We start from the raw sequence: 19,312 nt of genomic DNA on the forward strand, positions 1-19,312 counted from the left end.
GAATGCAGCAATACACCTCTTTCTCGAGAGGGGATTCCTCTACCCCTCTCTTCATGTTTCACCATGCAGCCCTGGGTCTCACAAAATGTAACCCAGAGTCTACCATGTATTCTGTCATTCACAGACACACATACACCCAGCACATGCATTTGACATGCTTGCACAGAATATCAGTATATCCTTCATGTACTGTGCCACTCACAGGCACACATACACCCAGCACTTGCATTTGACATGCGCTCACACAGAACAGTACTGCATTATCCCTTTAGTGTAACCTGCCCAAGCACACATACTTCCAGCACAAATACAACATTCATGCTCTGTTCAGCACTCCATATAAAACCGATTTAGGCCAAGGGATGAGTCAAGCACACAACAGCGAAACTTCAAGTGAGTGAGTCTGTAGACCTCACTCTAGTGACATGGATTAAAGGGTGCCTGTTCACTCCGGCTGATCTCTACGCGGTGTGCTGCCACCACTCCACTTGTACTGATTAACTCCTGGGAAAGGCAGTAGCCTTTCACCATTATGAGTGTAGCACTTTGGGTGCCCTTCCTGGTTGAACGAGACTGCAATGCGGGAGATAGGTCTATGTCCTGGTTCACACACATGATCCATGTTTGCCTATGACAAAAAAAATCAGCATTACAGATGCAGACATCAGTACAGTTCGTTCACACAGGACAGCAGTGCACATCCGTTAGCCTGTGGAGGATTTTCCGTCCCAACAGCACCTCCGTGTATAGATGGACTTCCATATATGTGGACGTTTGAACTGTATTTCTGGAGTTTGTATTTTCGTTTTATGGAGCTGTGGGGGTGTACTACAATGTTTCATGAACTATAACTAGGATGAATTAAAAAAAATGTTTATGCAGCCCATGCGCGTGACCCAGTCACAAGAAAAGATAAACCTAATGTACTTGCAACCATTTGTCTTCCATGTTTGAAATGTTTGTTCATTTAAATCCAGCAATATATTTCATAATGAAATGTCTTCAATATAGTGGACAAGGAAACCATGCAAAGCATCAGAGAAAAATCCATCCTGAAGTTGCAGGAAAAGGCACAAGAAGAGGCACAGGGAAAAGCTGTAAAGAAACGAGAAAATGAAAAGTATGCTCTGGGGGTTATGATGAAGGTATAGTACTTTCTTTTCGGTTGCAGTTCCTCCCAAACCTCTTGCTCATATGTCATACCATCCCCATACTGATTGATCTGCTTGTTTCCCCCTTTTTGTACTTTGAAGAGTAACCTCTGCCAGTAGGGCTCGGAAATCCATATACTTCTGAGCAGAATGGGGAGAGAGAGACTTCTAACAGAGCGTAGTTAGGGTTTTAACTGAGTGCCATCCCTCCACTGACTCGGGTCTTGCGACAATCCATATCTAAAAACCACTAACTGGAAGTAGGAAGAGTATATCCCTTGCTATTGCAAATCTACTTTCAGGAAAGGTCATCCGAGTTCAACGCATGTTTTTGTCTCTTTCACTTCGTCTCATTCAGCTAAGAAACCACTCCAGAATCATGACTCTCCCTCCACTGAATCCACCGAACTCCAAGGATACATGAAGTTTGTTCCCCTAAAGGCCATTTCAGTAACTGCCATTAGGTATATTTGAATGTAATGCCTGGATTGCAAACCGGTAATCTTCATTGCTCCAATTCTCTCTTCTTCATCCTCATCCTAGTACTTACATTATAAGGTTTACCTCACACACCTCCATTTTCCACAATCTCCAAAGCTATTTTATCTTTTCACCGTACTGAGTATCAAACGTTATTGTTGTAAGTTAATAAAGACCATGACAATTTTTGCTACTTTATTAATAGCATGGCAAAAGGCAGGGTGAGATAGGTTCAAATGCCATAGGTCAATTGTATTTGTTTCTTCCAATGATGACCACAGATATTTACTGTAAATAGAGTGTTTTCCCCCCAAGGACTGCCATAGTGCATTAATCAGTGGGCTACTTTGGTTTATCCATATTTTATAAAATGTTTTATTGATGAAGTAGCTTCTCCCTATTGTTTGTTTTTAGTTTATCTAGAACCAAGGCGCTTTTTCCGTACATGACAGCACTTGCATAAGCCACTGTTGGGAGTAGTTTTGCAGTGATAACTAACAATAGTGACTTGAAGGAGGATCCGTCCAGCTTCTTGACGAGAGCGCAAAAGGCGTCATATTGTGCTCTATGTGTGGTTGTGAATTTAAGTTCTTGTCTATATGCAGGCCCAGATATTTGTAACTGCTGACTTCCTCTAAGATCTCGTCTCCAAGCTTAATCTTGAGTGGGGAGCCAGGTCGATTCCAGATAGACATTGTTTTTGTCGTATTTATTTCTAATTTGCTGACATTGCCCTATTCTGCTAAATCTGTGATTGATCTCTGCAGTCCTACTCTTGTACGACTGAGTAGGACAATATCATCTGCGTATGAGAGGTGAGTCAGGATTAGAAATTCTAGGTTAGCGGGTGAAAGTTTATCTGATCGAGCCTTGGAGACAAGTCAGCCTTAAACAAGTAAAAAAAATGGGGGACAAGAACACACCCTTGTTTGAGGCCAACTTCTGTGGGGATTCTCCTTGACAGTCTTGTGCCATCCACCAGCTTAATTTAGATCCAAGTACCTCTGTACAGTTGCTCAATGGCTCTTAGTATTCTGTCAGACAGGCCCCACTGCCTTAGTTTTCCCCACAGAAGACCTTGGTCCACCCGGTCAAATGGAGCTTTGAAATCTATAAAACACAGATGTAGCTTTTTCTTTAAGTGCTTACAATTATCTGCTATTGTTGTTACTGCTAGGATGTTGATAGTAGTTCAGAATCCTTTCCGAAAACCTGTCTGGTAGATGGGGACCATATTGTTGGAATTTGACCACTCAACTAGATCCTCCAGGATTAGTGATGCATAGTATTTGACTTTTGAGTCAATAATCACAATTAGCCTGTAGTTGTCGGGGTCAGACCGGTCTTCTCCCTTGAAGAATGGGTTTATTATTGACCCTGTCAGCTACTATGGGTTGTACCTGTTCCTTCCAGCTCATTATATAATGCCGATAGTGAGATTTCCCAGTATTGAGGGTAGAACTTGTAGATGCCCTGCAGGATACCGTTTAGGCCTGGCGCCCCGTCTCTTCATCCTGCCGTTATCACTTTTGCTATCTTTGCTGTTCTATAGTATTGGTTGACCGGCACAGATGAACAATCTAAGATGCTACTTGGTTTACATGCATCCAGCTCTTTTATTATGTCGACCGAAGCATCATTGCTTTGATCTTGCTCTAGGATTCCTGTTTGTGTGACCTTAGCGAATGTCTTGGTCAGTTGGGCTACCCAGGCTTTCTCCTGCATGCTTGCGCAATTTTTATTACTCTTGCTCCTCTGTTGACGCCATTAACAGTTTCCCAGGAAGTTCTGCTATTTGTTTGTTTGGTGTTTGAAAAGGAGTTTTGTGCAAAACTCTTCAGAATATGTTTTTCGCTCTTCACAGAGTAATTTTTTGTATTGCTTCCTCATGGTTTTTATTCTCTCCCATGTGTGGGTGGAGGCACTGGATTGTCTAGCATTCCTATTGCCGTCTTAGGTCATTTCCCAAGATTGAGGACTTTTCTGTCAGACCTCCTAGACGCTTCACCGCTTGCCTCCTGGTAAAGTTTAGAACTGGACCATGTGCTGAGAAGGTCGTCCAAGCTTTTATTGAGGTAGAGTGGGCTGCTTTACTAGACTCCAGTATGTCTTTTGCCTTGTTAGCCAGCTTCTGTAGTGAGCGGTGTGTCCATCTCAAGCGCTTCAAATTGGTTGTTTTTAAGTTTCCTATTTCCACTGGTGCAGTCATGTGATCGATTCACATTGTGTATTTGACTTTGTATCTACTCTGATGCTTTAGTAGTGGCAGAGAGAGGTTTATGAAATGTTATTATTGATCTTGAGTTCACGCTATGATAAATAAACCTGGAAGGGTTATCATCATGAGTTCTGCCATTTATTACTCTCAAGCCCAGATGTTCCAGGACGGTGACTAGTTTTTGCCCATTGTCCGGTCAGATCTCTTTCGAGGATGACTGGCCTGTGGCTGGACCGCCCAGATTGCGCTCTCAGCTGCCAAGTGCTCTTCTTCATCCTGGATGTGTATTCAGTTGGAATTGAAAGCACCAGTCACAAGTATTTCTCAGGTAGGATGTGTATACCTTTTTTCCGTTATCTCGAAGATTAGTTTTTTGAATAAGGCATTCTTTTTTTGTATGCTGAGGTGTGCATATATATTAAATAATATTAACGATCTTGTAAAGTGTTTGTGTTGCATGCTAAACTTGACTACGTGTAGATCATGCGCTTAGATGGATAATTGGTCAAAGTGACATTTAGCACGTATACAGCGAGACCCATATTTGGTCTCCCAAATCGATGTGATTTCCTGGCCTCAACGTGATGGAGAACATAACCATCGAGTTGCACTGGGTTGGTCAGCCAGATCTCTTGAAGTATGATTATCTCATATATTCCCCAGTTCGCCAGCAGTACGCCATCATAGAGTTCGTACTTCACTCCTGTGATGTTCCAGGAAAGAATGTTTAATGAAGTTTCCTGTGATTTGCTTATCACTTGTGTTGGAAGTCCTTCTTTTTTTGAGTGTTTAAGGCTAATACTAGTCAGTGCCATTACTCTTGGTTCTCATCCATTGGCTGTTTGTTATTTGATTAGATACTTGTTCCAGTTGTACCACATGAATTATGTAGGAATGGATACATAGGACTGGATCCCAGTTTGGTGCGTGGTCTTAGGGCAGGATTTAGCAGAGGTGAAGGGTAACGTGGTTTTATCATGGCTGGACTGGGAACCAAAACCGTCCCTGGCAGAGTGCTCGGCCGCCCCCCTCAACCGTGGGGGTTGGGGTGCGGCCGAGCTCTTTGCCAGGGCCTGTTTTCGGCATATTTTGTTACAGGGCCGAATTTGCAGCTAGGCAGCAAAAACGGCCCTGTAACAAAAACGGCCCCCAGGTGCCCAAAACAGGCCCCCACCCGTGCGGCTCGCCGGGGGATTGCCCGGTGCCCACTATGGCCAGTCCAGCCCTGGGTTTTATGGGTTTTGAAAGTGCTACACCCCAGGTTTAAAACTGTTGGCTTGCACTGTTAATTAGGAGTGCTATCTCCTCTGTTCTCCATGTGGTGAGGGTTTGCTTTGGTTGTCTGTGATCCTCATTGGCTAGGAATCTGACTAATAATAACTCTGATGATTTAATATGGTTCAATGTAGGTATTACGGCAAGCAACCTCATGATATTGCCTCTATTCAGAATGTCCTGCTAGCCTTGTGAAATTTATTGAGGTGTTAGAAAGATTTGCTGGTTATCACTCTTAATTTCCATTAGGAGCGTAGGTAAAGTTGAGGAGTGTTGTGCCAATTCCAAGTTGTTATTTTGTAGGTGCAACCACGCTTGCCCTAAACACGCATATGCCTTAACAACACTTATGCATGGTTAAGGCAATGCACGGTTTAGATGCTGATATGGGCAGGCCCAGGAACAGAAAGGACAGGGAGAGGATGCGGTGAGGTAAGTGGAGCTGGGTTCGGGTTTAGAGGGGGTTCATTTTTAAGGGTTGTCGTAGTTTTTAGGGGTGGGGTGGGGTTGCTTTTAGGGCTGTGGTAGGGTTGCTATTTGGGCTCATGGGGGGATCGGGTAGTTTTTATGACTTGGGGGGTCAGGGTAGTTTTTAGGGATCAGGAGGTTTCGGGAAGTTTTTAGGGCTCAGGGTGGGGTCCGGGTACTTTTTAGGGCCCGGGGTCTTTTTAGGGCCCGGGGTCGTTGTTGGGCTTGGTGGGATCGGGTAGTTTTTAGGGCAAGGGGAGTCAGAGAAGGTTTTAGGGCTCTGGGGGGTCGGGTTAGTTTTAAGGGCTTAGGGTGGAGTTGGGGTAATTTTTAGGGCTGGGTTGGGTGGTCGGGGTAGTTGTTAGGGCTAAGGGCAGGTGGCATAGGGTGTGATCCTTACCACACATCCCTATACCAGTCACATCTTTACACTTAATTGCATGGTAAAGGAATGTGTGGTTCAGACGCATTCGTGGTTTGGTCAGCGTAGTAGCGGCACATGTGGTTTAGTCATGTGTGTCTCTGTCATACAACATGTGTGGGACTGTGCAACATCTCCGGAAATTGTAAATCTTGTTGTCATCCGCTACCATGCAGGTGGCAGTGACTGCATTCATTTTATCTCGCCTTGACTACGGCAGTGCAGTCTATATTGGTCTCCCTGGTAAACTCTTGGGGAAACTCCAAGTGGTCATTAATGACGCAGCGAGGCCGATCTATAAATTGCCTCGAAGAGCGCATGCCACCCCCTTGTTGCATCAGTTACCTATTAAGCAAAGGATGAGCTTCAAGGGTCTGTGCATTGCACATAAATCCCTGTTTGGTGAAGCACCCAAATACATCAAAGATCGCTTGAAGCCCTACGAGCGCTGGACGTCACCTTCGTTCATTACAGGCCAGCCTTCTTGCATGCCCTCGCTTCAATAGGGCCACTTTTGGAGGCCGGGCCTTTTCAGTCTCCATCCCCCAGATTTGGAACAAGCTACCGGATGGTATGCATAAGGAAGCCAGACTGCTTCCGTTCCGGAGGAGACTCAAGACGATGCTGTTCACTGAGGCGTTTGGCCATGCTTATGCTGTTCCATGTTGAGTTCAATGGCGTGAAAGAACTTCGGACTGTGTGATCCATGATGCAGCGCTTGGAGACCTTTGGTGATTAGTGCTTTATAAATGCAACTTAACATTAACTGTGCCTGCGTCAGAAGCCTACTGAGATATGGGTAAATTTGAATTCCCTGTTGTGTTTTTACAGAGGACTTCAAGCCACACAATACTTTAGGCAGGCAGGTGACCATAGAGACATGGAGGTTTAAACACTTAACTTTAGTACCGAGATCCAAAGACCTCCCCACCAGGCCAAAAGAGACTCGTAAGAAAACTAATATAACACTGACCTTAAAAACCGGGGCCATCGCACAGATGTACTTTAAAACCTCATGAAAATAAGACTGCTGCACAGCAACGCGCTCACTTAGGAAGGTGCCCCTGTTTGAACCTGGCTGCGAGCCTCCAGGCAACTTGTTTCAACTGGGATCCAAGTTCACCCGGTGGTCCTGACACACACACTCCTCAGAGGCACACACACTCCTCAGAAACACGCGGCCTCCTTGCACACGATGAAGGAGCAGCTGACAGAACCCAGCACTGCCCTGGGAGCGCGGCCGATGCAGCGCGCTGAAGAAGCAGTCAAGGGCCAAAATGGAACGGCAGTGTAAAGAATAACTTAATTCAAATTATTAGATGTTAAGAGCTTTTAGGAGTGCTAAAACGTTGAAGCTCTTGCAGTGGCTATCTGCAGACCCCTTTGTATGTAGATGGGTTTCTTCCAGTGGAAGTTTTCACATTGGTTAGAGTGTGTCTCCTACATTGGTTGGAAGCACACAGTGTTTGCTTAAATACCCCTCACACACCAAAGGGCCCTTGGTGTCATGCTTCATCATGGGGGTCTTCTTGTCCCACTGCGGGACGGGGCGTGCTATGACCTACGACTGCGCTGGAGCACTGATCTTCAGTACTATGTGTGGTGTAGGAGTTTGTGAGAGGAAGGGTCAAGGGTGAGTGAAAGAGTGAAATTAAAAAGGACCTGGCCCCTGTGGACTAAAAAACTTTAATATTCCTTGGAGCTGGTCCTATTGAAAGCAGTGGGTTGGAGATGTCCTACGTTAATGTGTGAATACTCCTAATCAAGTCGATCTGTTTCGAAACTCTTGGGCTTCTTCATCAGGACTGTAACTGATCCCTTCAATTCTCACTATATTAACAAGAATGATATCAATAAAGTGAAACTAGTGATATGTACAAATAAGTGGGGATGCAAGTAATCATGCACTGTATACAATACCCTGTTGGTATTCTAATTGTTAATTTAGTTATTTAGGAGACACTACTCCATGAGCCTCGAGTACGGGTGGGAAGGGTGTAGCAACTGAATTAGTTTCATTGACACTGTCTCGCTCAATTAAACGCCTACCCGCGGCCGGAGCCACGGGTAGGCGTTTAATTGAGCGAGGCAGTGTCAATTAAACTAATTCAGGAAGAGCCGTGCAGGGACAGAGCGAACATAGGCGAACTAAGACTACAAGCTTGAACTAAGACTACAAGCTTGTCCAAGCAATCAATCATTTTATGATAGCAAAGAAACGTGCTCTAACACCTCTTGCTGACATAGACAAGTGACGGTAGCCTGTTGTGATAAATATGATTTAATTGCTAAGCCCCTCCCTAAAGGCATCAAAGCACTTGTTAGTGTGAGGTAGCTGACTGCAGTTAATGAAGGGTTGTGGAAGCCTGGCCTGGGCGTTATCCCACAATTTCTATTAATTGTCACGAAACGACCAGGAGCACTGGAGCCAGTTTGGGTGACCTGTGCTGCTGTAACATCTGTACGCAGTTTCCCACTGCCCCAACGTTTCGCCAATCCTCGTGGCCTCGCGCTATATTATTTGGCTGTAGGTTGGACTTGTCCAAGGTGTAGTTGTACCCGTAGAAGACCATTACTGAAGATGGTTGGAATGCGCCAGACTCCTTTTGTTGTGAACCTGTTTCTAAAGAGTGCCAAGGTGATGGTACTGAGGCACAGTATGTTCAGTAATACTGATCCATTGAGATTTCTTATGAATGGAACGCCTATTGTTATTGTTTGTTCTATGTTCTTTTTATTGCTGAATCTTGTGGATAAACTAAATGCGATACTGTGAGTGGCATAGCACATTTCTTAATGGACATTGGGCTAAACGGTTTATTTTACTGAATGAAATGTGAAGAAACCCAGTTAGCGTATTACCCTACTTGAGTCTGGGTAATAAGCTAAAATCAAAGATGGCCTCAGCAGATGTAATCTTCAAGGAAACCCATGTATAAATATTTGCTGAGCATTATATTACGTCATGCAGTATGAATTTTTTTTATGTGATTACTTTTAAGTAAATAATCTTTCGCATGCTTATAAATTTTACAGATTGAAGAATCGGAGAGGAAGAGAATAGAGGACGTTAAAGAAGCAGAGTGTAAAAAAGCCTCTGAGGAGCTAGAGAAGTGGAAGGAGCAGAAAAGGAAAGAAGATGAAGAAAGACAACAGGAACTGCTTAAAGAAAGGAAACAGATAGAAGAGGACAGAAGGAGAACACAAGCAAAAAATAAAGCTAACACTACAAAAACCAGAACTGCACTAACTAGAGGTATTATTATTTTTTCACTTTTTTATTAATTTAGCCGTAGTAAAATTTCAAACAAATGGAGTATAAAACAATAGGCGTAAGCTGTTTGAACATCACCAGTGAAACAAGACAATCACCTTCTTACATGACTATTCCTACTTGGACCTTCTATCACCAGTATAGTCTCATCTGGGGATGGCTCTTAATTAGATAGTCCTAACTGTCACTGCCCATGCAATATTGTTACCCACAATATGCTCACTTCACATTATTAAGCCACATTACATCAGTCTCTGCACTCAGAAATAATTTCTTCAGTTGTATATTGATCATTAACTGTTTTTCTTTAATCCTTCTGTTTATTCAAAACATAAAAAAGATTAGAAAAGATTCTAGTATTAAACTTGTCTTTGTAGACATTTGTTCGTTGGCCATCCACATAGGGGTGTCAACTGCATCCTAAATGATAACTCAATGCACAGAGAAAATCAATGATTGTGTCTGAAGTCCCTTTCTACTGTTATTTTACAATGCCTGGGTGTCCTCAGGACAGTTCTATATATATCTATATGCATGATATATGCTTAGAGATACATAAAATACACAGTGGTGGCGGCCACTTTGTAGTTCTAGTAAGGTCACAGTTTCCATAGGAATAGCATGTATTTGTTTTGCTAATACATTTGATGCAGTTTGACAAATCTTGACAAAACTTTCCAAGAAAAAGCGCTCCTTGGCAAGTTTCAGATTCATTTGTCAAGCGGAGCCCTAGCAAAAGGAGGGTGCTCCCAAAACTTTGAGAAAGTGACACAGATAAACGGCTAAATAGAATTATACCAAATTTGTCGGAAGTTAGAACTTTACTGAGAAAGCGTGCTTGTTATTATTTTGGTATAAATTCATTTGGCCGTTTCTGAAGAAATGTACACTTAAAGAGTTGCTCGGGGTAGACTTATAGAGTTAGAAAATAGATATATCTGGTCCGGAGCCCCACGGCCCCCCCAGGGCCCTAAAAAAAAAAAGTTGTTCTGCGGTACTCCTGTGGGAAGCCATACCTCAGCACCGTGCAACTTCATACATTGAAACTTACACAGTCCTGCAGTACCATGGGGGTATCGCTTTGTTGCAGTTCTGCTGGAGTACCACAATACATAAAAAATGAAAACAAATAAATGGGGAAAAGGTGGGGTGGGGGTCTGCGTGGGAGATGGTCACCCATGAGAGGTTGAGTTCAGGGTTTGGCCAACCCCATGCCGTGCACTGCCAAAGACCGTGTGTGGCGGTGGGTTGTTCGCCCCGCTGTCATGTGGTGATTTGGTCCCGGTGTCCGAGAGTGCAGTAAAAAACATGTATAAGGGAACAGGGTAGGGATACCCTCTGGCCCCCTGCTACTTCTGGGAGAGACTCAGAGGGACTGTTTCAGCATTTACTCCCACAAACTGCATCATCAACCCTGCCTTTCACTATGCATGTAACAGTCATTGTGCTCCCACTCAAGCACAGCACTTTTTATTCCTAAAAATGATTTCTGCAGGTAAACACTAACGAGAAAACAGAATATGCATATGATTTCTGCTTGTGTTTCCGGTCAGTGCCTGTGTTGCATGCTCGCTGTGCACACTTGTTATTTATATATGACGGTGCAATCTCTGTATGTGCCGTATCTAGTACTGGAAGAGTTAGACATGTTGTCAGTTTCCCTCTTATGTTTTTTTATTTTTTACTCGTTTTAGTATGTGCCAGAGGGGGCGGTAACAGTCACGTATTTGGATTTGCAGTGGTGACTTTACTACCAGGCTTATAACCCCCTAATTTCTTTCCAGTTACGGGGTAATTAGGTGCGTTTTGAGAAGCTACTCCGACATGGTTACATTTTGAGGTATATGTTTTCTCAGTGATGTCTTTGCTAGAACAATTGACACCTAAAATACTTATGAAGTAATTTCTTGCTGTATTTGCTGCTTTAAGTGTATACTTCAAAGTAGAACAAATTCCGGCACTTGGTCATTTTACCAACACTGACGTAAAATTACTGGCCATGTCCTAAAATACTGTTCTGATTGTAATTGTCTCAATCCTAATTTACGGACATTTCAAAATGTAGTTTGAGGGGATAGGGGGGCAAACAAGAACTACTATACAATCATATTTCTCCATGTTGCCAATATCTATCATCGCAGATTATATAAAAAAAACAATAATAATGTATAGACTCGCTATCATCCCCTCCGCACCCCATAGTGCCACCCTCGTGACTCCACCTCACCCTCCATTTCTGGCCTGGCCTTTTACCCAAATTTATGAGTTCTGGAGTAAATTATTTCCATTTCCAGCCCTAGTTGAAATCGAAGACTTGTAAATGTGGTGAGCAATGTTGGTATGGCAGCCATGTTAATAAACTAGAATATGAGATGTCTAGGGAGCCGCTGCAAAGGCTGCTTGTAAATGGCATCCATTTCAAGGAAAAGTGGGTCCACAGTGATTGCTTCTCAGCCTGATGCTCTTCACTTTATTGTATTGTATTCCAGCATTTATATAGCGCTTACTGCCCCTATGTAGGGTTCTGAAGCGCTTGCGCACATGTTAGCACGCTACACCTTGTAGGGTGTATGGTTGGAAGTTTGTGGTCTTTGTGTTGATCTTGTGTTTTAAGTGTTTCCATGTCATGCATGATGGCCACCGAAGTGCGGTCATCCTGTTATGGGCACAGCACCTAACAGTGAGATGGTTAAAAAAAAGTGTGAGATAGAGATGTGCACAGTTTATGGTTTTCAGTAAGCTGCAAATCCCTTTATGATAGTTTTTTATGATCATAGTCTACTTAGCTGGTTACTGCTCCGAGTTGTCCATACTGATACATTTTGTTTAAAGTTTTTGGTCCTGAACATTCATAGGGGGTGGGAGCAATGGTAGAGAGATCTGCCGGGATGCATTTTGTTAATATTTTTCCATATCTGATTGTCATTATGTTAGAGAGCAGTCGTAGTATGTAGATTGTTGGGACCTGCAGTTGTATTCTACATTAAAGTCCTCCATTGGCCAACGGCTTCTGGCAGATCTCTTCAGATATTCCGTGCCTGTTTCAGATGGTGATGTGTGGTTTAATTGCTCTGGATTGGTACAGTACTGGGTGATGGACATGGCCATAGCCATTTTGTAAGTCGAAGCCTACTAATCTGATAGAGACATCTAGCCGCAGATTCCTTAACTTTGAATTCTAGCCAGGCGCCAGTCTATATCTGGAAAATTTTCAGCAGTACCTCTGTGCGCCGGGGGACGGCACTGTATGGGTCCGTGATGACTTCGACTCCCGTCATGACGTCAGTGAAGCCATATAAGTCGCCTCCGGTGTGTGAATGACAGTTTATTCTTTTCTGCGCTCTGGAGAAGCGTATCTCTGGCCGTTGATTTTTTTTCGTCTGAAACAGTGTGCTCTATGCCCTCTGGGTATAAGTCTTGTGGGTCCTGTGCTCGTAAGATGTTGGGTACAGACCCACACTCTATCTGTACGGGGTGCCTGTCAGTGGTTGAAGCCAAAGGCGCTGCCGGAGCGCTGCATGAAGCTTCTGACGGCCTGTTTGTCACAGACTTCCAGCTCACGTCATCGGTCTTCCTCCCAGGCCAGAGGTCATTCCCAAGAGCGCCGCTTCTCACCCCGTGGCCAACGGCAATGTTCCCGGTCTCCATCGGCATCACACGGTAAGTGGCGTCACAAGAAGTCGAAGACCCGACCCTCCATGGCGTCTTCGACTCGCAATATGGATCACTAAGGTGTCGGCCTCTTGTTGAGACTCCTGCTCTGGCATCACTCCAGAGCCTCCTGGTTTTCCCTGAAGCTCCAGCAACTTGAAAGCAGATGCACAAGTACTATGAAGCTCTCCATCTGGTCTTTGGCCCTCGTCTCCCTCTGGAGTGCCTGCGTGCTCCAAGGAGGTCTTTGGCGCCGTAACTGTGTCAACGCCGGTGTGTTCATCTGAGGCTCCGGTGCACGGTCCTTTGGGGCCAGCAATGGTGGTTGGCTCCGGCGTGACGTCGGTCGCCATTATGGTGCCTGTCATAGCGGCGCTGATAGACTCTGATCTGGAGTTGATATGCACTGTGCTGATGGCTTTGCTGCGACTCTGGATATCTACGCAGATACCGGCTGACGTCTCTCCTCCTTCCAAGGTGGACATCGGCACGGCGTCACCTTGTCGCCGTTCGACGTCGTCCCGACGGCGTTCGATGTAATTGGCACCAGTCATTTCTGTGGAGAATCCACAAGACCTGTTGGGGGAAGGTTGTGAGGTGATGACCCCCTTAGAGCAGCCAGTAGCCCCTTCTGGGTTGGACAGCTGGATTGCGGAGCTGGGTGAAGCGAGTGGGCTAGATTTGTCCCCTGATTCCTCCCTTTTGTCTCAGAAGCCAGTTCCTCATTGGTAGAGGTTTTGAGGAGAGTGGCTGATGTCTTGCATCTTAATCTGCCTACCATGGAAAATACTATAGACTCTCCTATTGAGGTCCTTCATCCTGGCCAATCGGGGGTTGAGCCGGTGCTCCCTTTTTGTGAGGCTCTGACTGACATTTTGTTGAGGGCATGGGCAAAACCTGAGTCAGGTGTGCCGGTGGACCACATCATTGCCCACACATACCGTCCTGCCCCTGGTGACCCCGCTTGCCTTGTTCGGCAGCCGACCCACCACAGCTTTGTAGTCCAGGCTTTTAGGGCGTTCCCTGAGATGGGGAACCTCCCTTATTCTCCCCTGATAAAGAGTCCAGGGCACAGGATACTTGCGGGAGCAGAACCTTTCCTCGACAAGTGCAGCTTTACCCTCCACTACTACGGTCTGCATCCTCTGAAACTTTCTACATACCTTGTGGGAGTCTTTGAGACAGCTCTTACCCTTGCTCTCTGAGGCTAACAGGGACGAGTTACATCAGTTGATTTCAGATGGCCTTCAGGCAGCCTGACTGCTCATCAAGTGTGGAATGTATTCCACTGATCCCATTGGACAAGCCATGGCGTCTGCTGTGGCATTGTGCCGGCATGCATGGCTCCGGACATCTGGATTTTTGGAAGCTGTCCAGTTGGTTTTAATTGACATGCCATTTGATGGCGCTCATCTTTTTGCAGCCCAAGCGGATGCAGCCCTACGCAAGTTTCGTGCTAGTAGGTGAGGGTCAGACCGTTAGCCTGTCTCCTCCTTCCCTTTTCAAATTGCGTGAATGAGGGTACCCATTTCTGTGGACTTCCCTCCTTTTTGCCTGAGTTGACTCAGTCTGTATGATATGTACACCACTGATTCTATTGGTGGTGCTATGGCTTGTTCTGCTGCTCTTTGCAGATATGCTTAGTTGCTGGAGTTGAGCGTGTGTAGTATGGCCTGATCAGGTCTTTTACTTCCCTTTTTGTACAGCCACGGTTGTGGATCTTGAAGTTGGGTAAATGTTTCTTCCCTGCTTCCGCTGTTGTTGTACTTGTAGTGTTGAAGTATTAAGCACTAATTCTTTCTATTTGACAGAGTGTTCGCCTCTGGGTTTTGGATTTCTGGATGGTCTTTGAAACTGCATAGTTGTTTTGTTCTTTTATGTTACTCTGATGAGGAGCTTAGTCTATGTGGATTATTGGTTGGCTAATGTATAGCTTGTATGTGTACTACTTACTTAGTCTATTGGTTTGCTTTTAGATTGGTCCTTCTTGGACTATATTATATGCCCTCTAGGGCCCATTATGGGTGGCTCATGGCCATTATTTTTCTTCGGTGCTATTTCTTCATTCTCGTCTGTTTTTTCTTAACCAGGGTATTTTGCACAGTTAGTTTTCTTTTCTTGTTATTAACTGCATATGTATTATGAGTTTTTCGATTTTGAACACTGTGATTGTATTCTTTGGAATACATGGATTTGTGGCTCCCTCCTTTCTTGGAGGGCATAGGTAATTCCTTTGTTTAATCTTTTAACAGGGCAGTGTAAGATCAATGCCTTAGACTGTCTGAAGGTCAGTGTCTGAAATGGTTAAGGCTGTTTTCAGTCATGCACTAACTAGAGGTATGTATCTAATTTTTCTTTTTGGTACTAAACAGCCCTTGAGAATTCATGACTGTTGCTTCTTGAAGAAGGGTAAATTATATATATATTGGTGAACTAACATTAAAATTTTATTTTGGATTACAAGTGTGATCGCATGTGTTTGCTGCTGACAAGGGTTCACTCTTATAGGAGGTACTATCTTAATGCCTGGTTACCTATAGTTATAATACTTGTGGTACATGTCACCTAAGGTGGTTTTTTGTTAGGTGCGGTACCTTTTTCAATAATATTAAAAAGTGTTTTGAACTAGTTTTTCAGTTCTATTTTGCCATTATGTATACAGTGTATACTTGGATGTGTGCATGTGTTACACATTTTTGTTTTTAAAAGAAAAAAAAGGGAGAAAGAGAGGAAGAAAGCAGAAAGAGGTTTTTAGTGTGAGATGCAGTTGCTTCTCTTTCCTCATTTCCCTTTTGGCACCTCCAGGTGTCCATGACTTGAGGTCATATTCAGACTGTCGGGCTATGGCTCTGAAGGCCATGTGGGGACAAGCCTATGTAGATCTTCGCGGTCCGGCAGGGGCCTTGGCCAGCGAAATGTAAGGCTTTGTCGGGCCATTCGAAGTCTCTGGTGGATGATACTTAGCACATATATACACATCTTTGTGGTGAGATTATATTTATCTGGCATTTTTTATAAAAACCTTTACCAGATTCAAAGCTGTGTGGTGTCATTTTTTCTTTTTTAAGATCTTTACAATGTATGATGTAACCTTCGGGTTGTTATTTGGTTCAAGCGAATGTTCTTTATACCAGGGAGGTATTATTGTTCTCCTTTCATGGTGTACCGATTAGGTCTTCAGTTATGTATAGAGGTTTACTCATCTTAGTGTAATGGGGATGAATCCTGGGAGTCCATCTTTATGGATTTTATCGGGACATTTCTTTGCTGATATTTCTTTTTGAAGTGAGAAATACGAATTGCAAGGCTTTTGTCTTATTCTTATCTCTTTTGGTCCTCGAGTTCTCTTTCCCCTTGAGGGATAGATGATAGTATCTGATGGGTGTCAGTTGGTTATTAGGGGATTCCTCCAACTTTTTCACCTCAGGATTCGATTTTTTCAGGCCTATAGGGTGGTTTATTATTTATATATTTTGTGATAGTGATCATAGGCTCTATTAAGAGCCAGGCTCTTTTCCTACTATTCCTACGTCCATTTAGTTGGTTGTTGGTGTTGACCAGCTCGTTCTCTTTGAGAACTGTTGTAGGATTAATTTGCAGACCCTCCAGAGGGGTATAGCTGTGGTATTGATTTCAAAAGTTAAGGAATCTGCGGCTTGATGTCTCTTTCAGATGTACAAGTTACTTACCTTTGGTAACGTAATATCTGGTAGAGACACAGTCTGGCGCAGATTCCTTAACTCCCTACCCGTCCTCCCCACTGTGCGAAAGACCTATGATACAAGGGGTTAAACCCTGTATCTATTCTGGTTTGTATACCAGTAGCGACTATCTCACCTAATGGTGACTCAAAAAAAACATTTTGTTGGTGATTCATGGGTCTTATATTGGGATGGCCATATCTATCACTTCTATTGGTGAGTGGTCGGTAGAGTGTAGAGTATTTCCCTTTTTAAGAATGGCTCTGCTTCAGGGTGCATGTTTTCACGTAGCCTAAGCATTGTCGATTAATGTGAGGTTTTTACCTTAAACCCTTTGGGTGGTATTAGCATACCATTTCATGGTGTTCGTAATTAGTATTTTTTGAAAGATTTTCAGCCAGTTTCTAGAGTGGCTACATGTTCCGGTGTGGACGTTTTTACAGAAGAAACTGTCGTCCGCGCACCAGAGGGGACTTATATGGCTCCACTGACGTTACGAGGAGAGTCGACGTCATCACGGAGCCATACAACACCGTCCCCTGGCGCACAGGGGTACTGCTGAAAAATTCCTGGATCCAGACTGGCACCTGGGGAGAATTAAAAAGTTAAGGAATCTGCAGCTAGACTATGTCTCTACCAGATATTACGTTACTGAAGGTAAGTAACTTGTAGCATGTGCTGTCTGTTTCTAGACTATTGTTAACTTACATTGGGCTTAAAGCCCACCTACTGCTCACCATTTGTTAGCTTCAAGCTTCATTGTCTTTATTAAGTTTATTCAAATATACATACAATGTTCCATGACCATCTTTGATTCAAATCGTAGCAATACGGTGCAGCGGCATATGCCCTGCTCGTGCATACCTGAGCGCATTGTCAGTACAATACCTTCATGTGCATAACTGTTAACAACAACACCTTCTAGTGTGTACATTTCTTGTATGTTGACATTAAATAGTCCATTTTGTGTATTCAGACCACATTTTGCATTTCTAAATAAACCTATAACGATTACCCCTGGTCACCTCCTCCCACCCCCCACCCGCAGTCATCAAACTGGGAACGCCTTAGTAAGCTAGAGTACAGACAGAATAATTCTATAACATGTTACAAAGGGACCTGCACTGAACTGGGACTCGCGACATGATACCTTGGAATACAACAAGTTCAATTCAATTGCGTGTTTTTTGTCTTTTTTGGTGTGTGTGGTTTTCCTTCCTTTTCTTGTATGTCCCCCTCTGGAGCATGTACACATTACTGTGTCCTTACTTTTTTGAGGAGCTACTTTTTCTTTTAGTTTTAGCTTTCTAAGAGAGTGCATGTTTTCCACCTTTCTCCCGACTGTACTACCCCTTACCCATCTCGCTTCTGTTCTTTGTTCCCTGTGTGGTTCTCTCCCATCCCCCCTTCACGATGCACTCGCCATCATGTGCTTCTTCCCTGAGTGGCCAGCTATAGAGATAACCAGAATCTAGTGTGCAACCGTGGCTCTTAACAGTGGTTTGCATGGAACATTCAGCAAGAGTTACAGTAGCCGACAGGCAGGCATATCATCTGTCAAAAGAAACGGGGTATCGAGGGAGGTGTGTGAACTGCAAATTCAATACAAAGTGACGCATCATGGCAGTGTCAGCTAATATGGACACTGCCATGATGCGCATGCCCATATGTGCTTCCCATCCCATTCTTGCTGTTTGGCCTGTATGCACAGGTATAAGTGGTGGTCCATGTATACAGTGCATATATACATTATCCAGTATAATTCGGGATACATAGGAAGAAACCACTATGTATAAAGTAAAGGGACATGGTATGGCAGCTATGTTAATAAACTTTGTGATATGCAAATATGGCAGTTTACTGTTACAGAGCCAAGTACTACATACGCCTACACAGTATGTCCGTGTTGTCTATATGCAAAACAGGGAGCTCTGTGTAACGTATTTTTTTTTTTTACATTTTTATTGTCAAAAAGAAGAGATATTATAATTATACATTACACATTACAGCAGAGTATTTATAACATGTTATAAAACAGAAAAAAAAGGGGGGAGAAAAAAAAAAAGCAGATAAATCAACTTAACAGTGAAATCATTATTGCTGAATTCAATAAGCACAAAGAATGCCTCAACGTTTTACTAATCTAAGACCCCCCATATAGCTCTATATTTTAGGAGAACGCGAGGTCCCCTATTCATAGCCAAAGCTTTCTCTCTCTCTCCAATTTCTTTAAGAACAGACCACCACTCCATCTCTGTAGGAGGTTTAGTCGAGATCCATGCCCTAGCAATTACTAAGCGCGCAGTAACAATCATTATAGACAGTAAGGAAGAATACTTTTGTGCACATGCTTCCTTATACCCTAGGATCCGTTCAGTTGTTGACAAACTTATATCAGTAATAAATCTTTCTGACATTGTCGATAACATTTTATCCCAAAACTCCTTCAGCATAGGGCATAGCACAAACATATGAATAATATTCGCTGCATATTGGCCGCATTTAGGGCAATTCTGGCGCGATCTTTGCTGGGATATAGAATTTAAGTCTCCAGTTGAAGCCCATTGAGCAATCTTTTCCGGTGTATAATAAAGACAGCATAAAGTCCGAAATTGCTGAAGCTGAAGATTAGTAGAATGAGCTGAGCGAGAGATATAGTCAAAAGCTTGCGTT

The 19,312-nt window shown here is 43.7% G+C and overlaps 1 protein-coding gene across 1 annotated transcript in view; it reads left to right on the top strand.

Moving 5' to 3' along the window:
- DNAAF4 (dynein axonemal assembly factor 4) overlaps positions 1-19,312 on the top strand; it is a 153,964-nt gene that overhangs the window by 62,257 nt on the left and 72,395 nt on the right. Inside the window, exons 3-4 of the mRNA XM_085646330.1 lie at positions 1,012-1,145; positions 9,050-9,269. Of these exons, the coding sequence (XP_085502456.1) occupies positions 1,012-1,145; positions 9,050-9,269 (354 nt within the window). The remainder of the gene's footprint in view (positions 1-1,011; positions 1,146-9,049; positions 9,270-19,312) is intronic.

Source organism: Triturus cristatus, chromosome 3_1, assembly GCF_964204655.1.
Source record: "Triturus cristatus chromosome 3_1, aTriCri1.1, whole genome shotgun sequence".
NCBI lineage: Eukaryota > Metazoa > Chordata > Amphibia > Caudata > Salamandridae > Triturus > Triturus cristatus.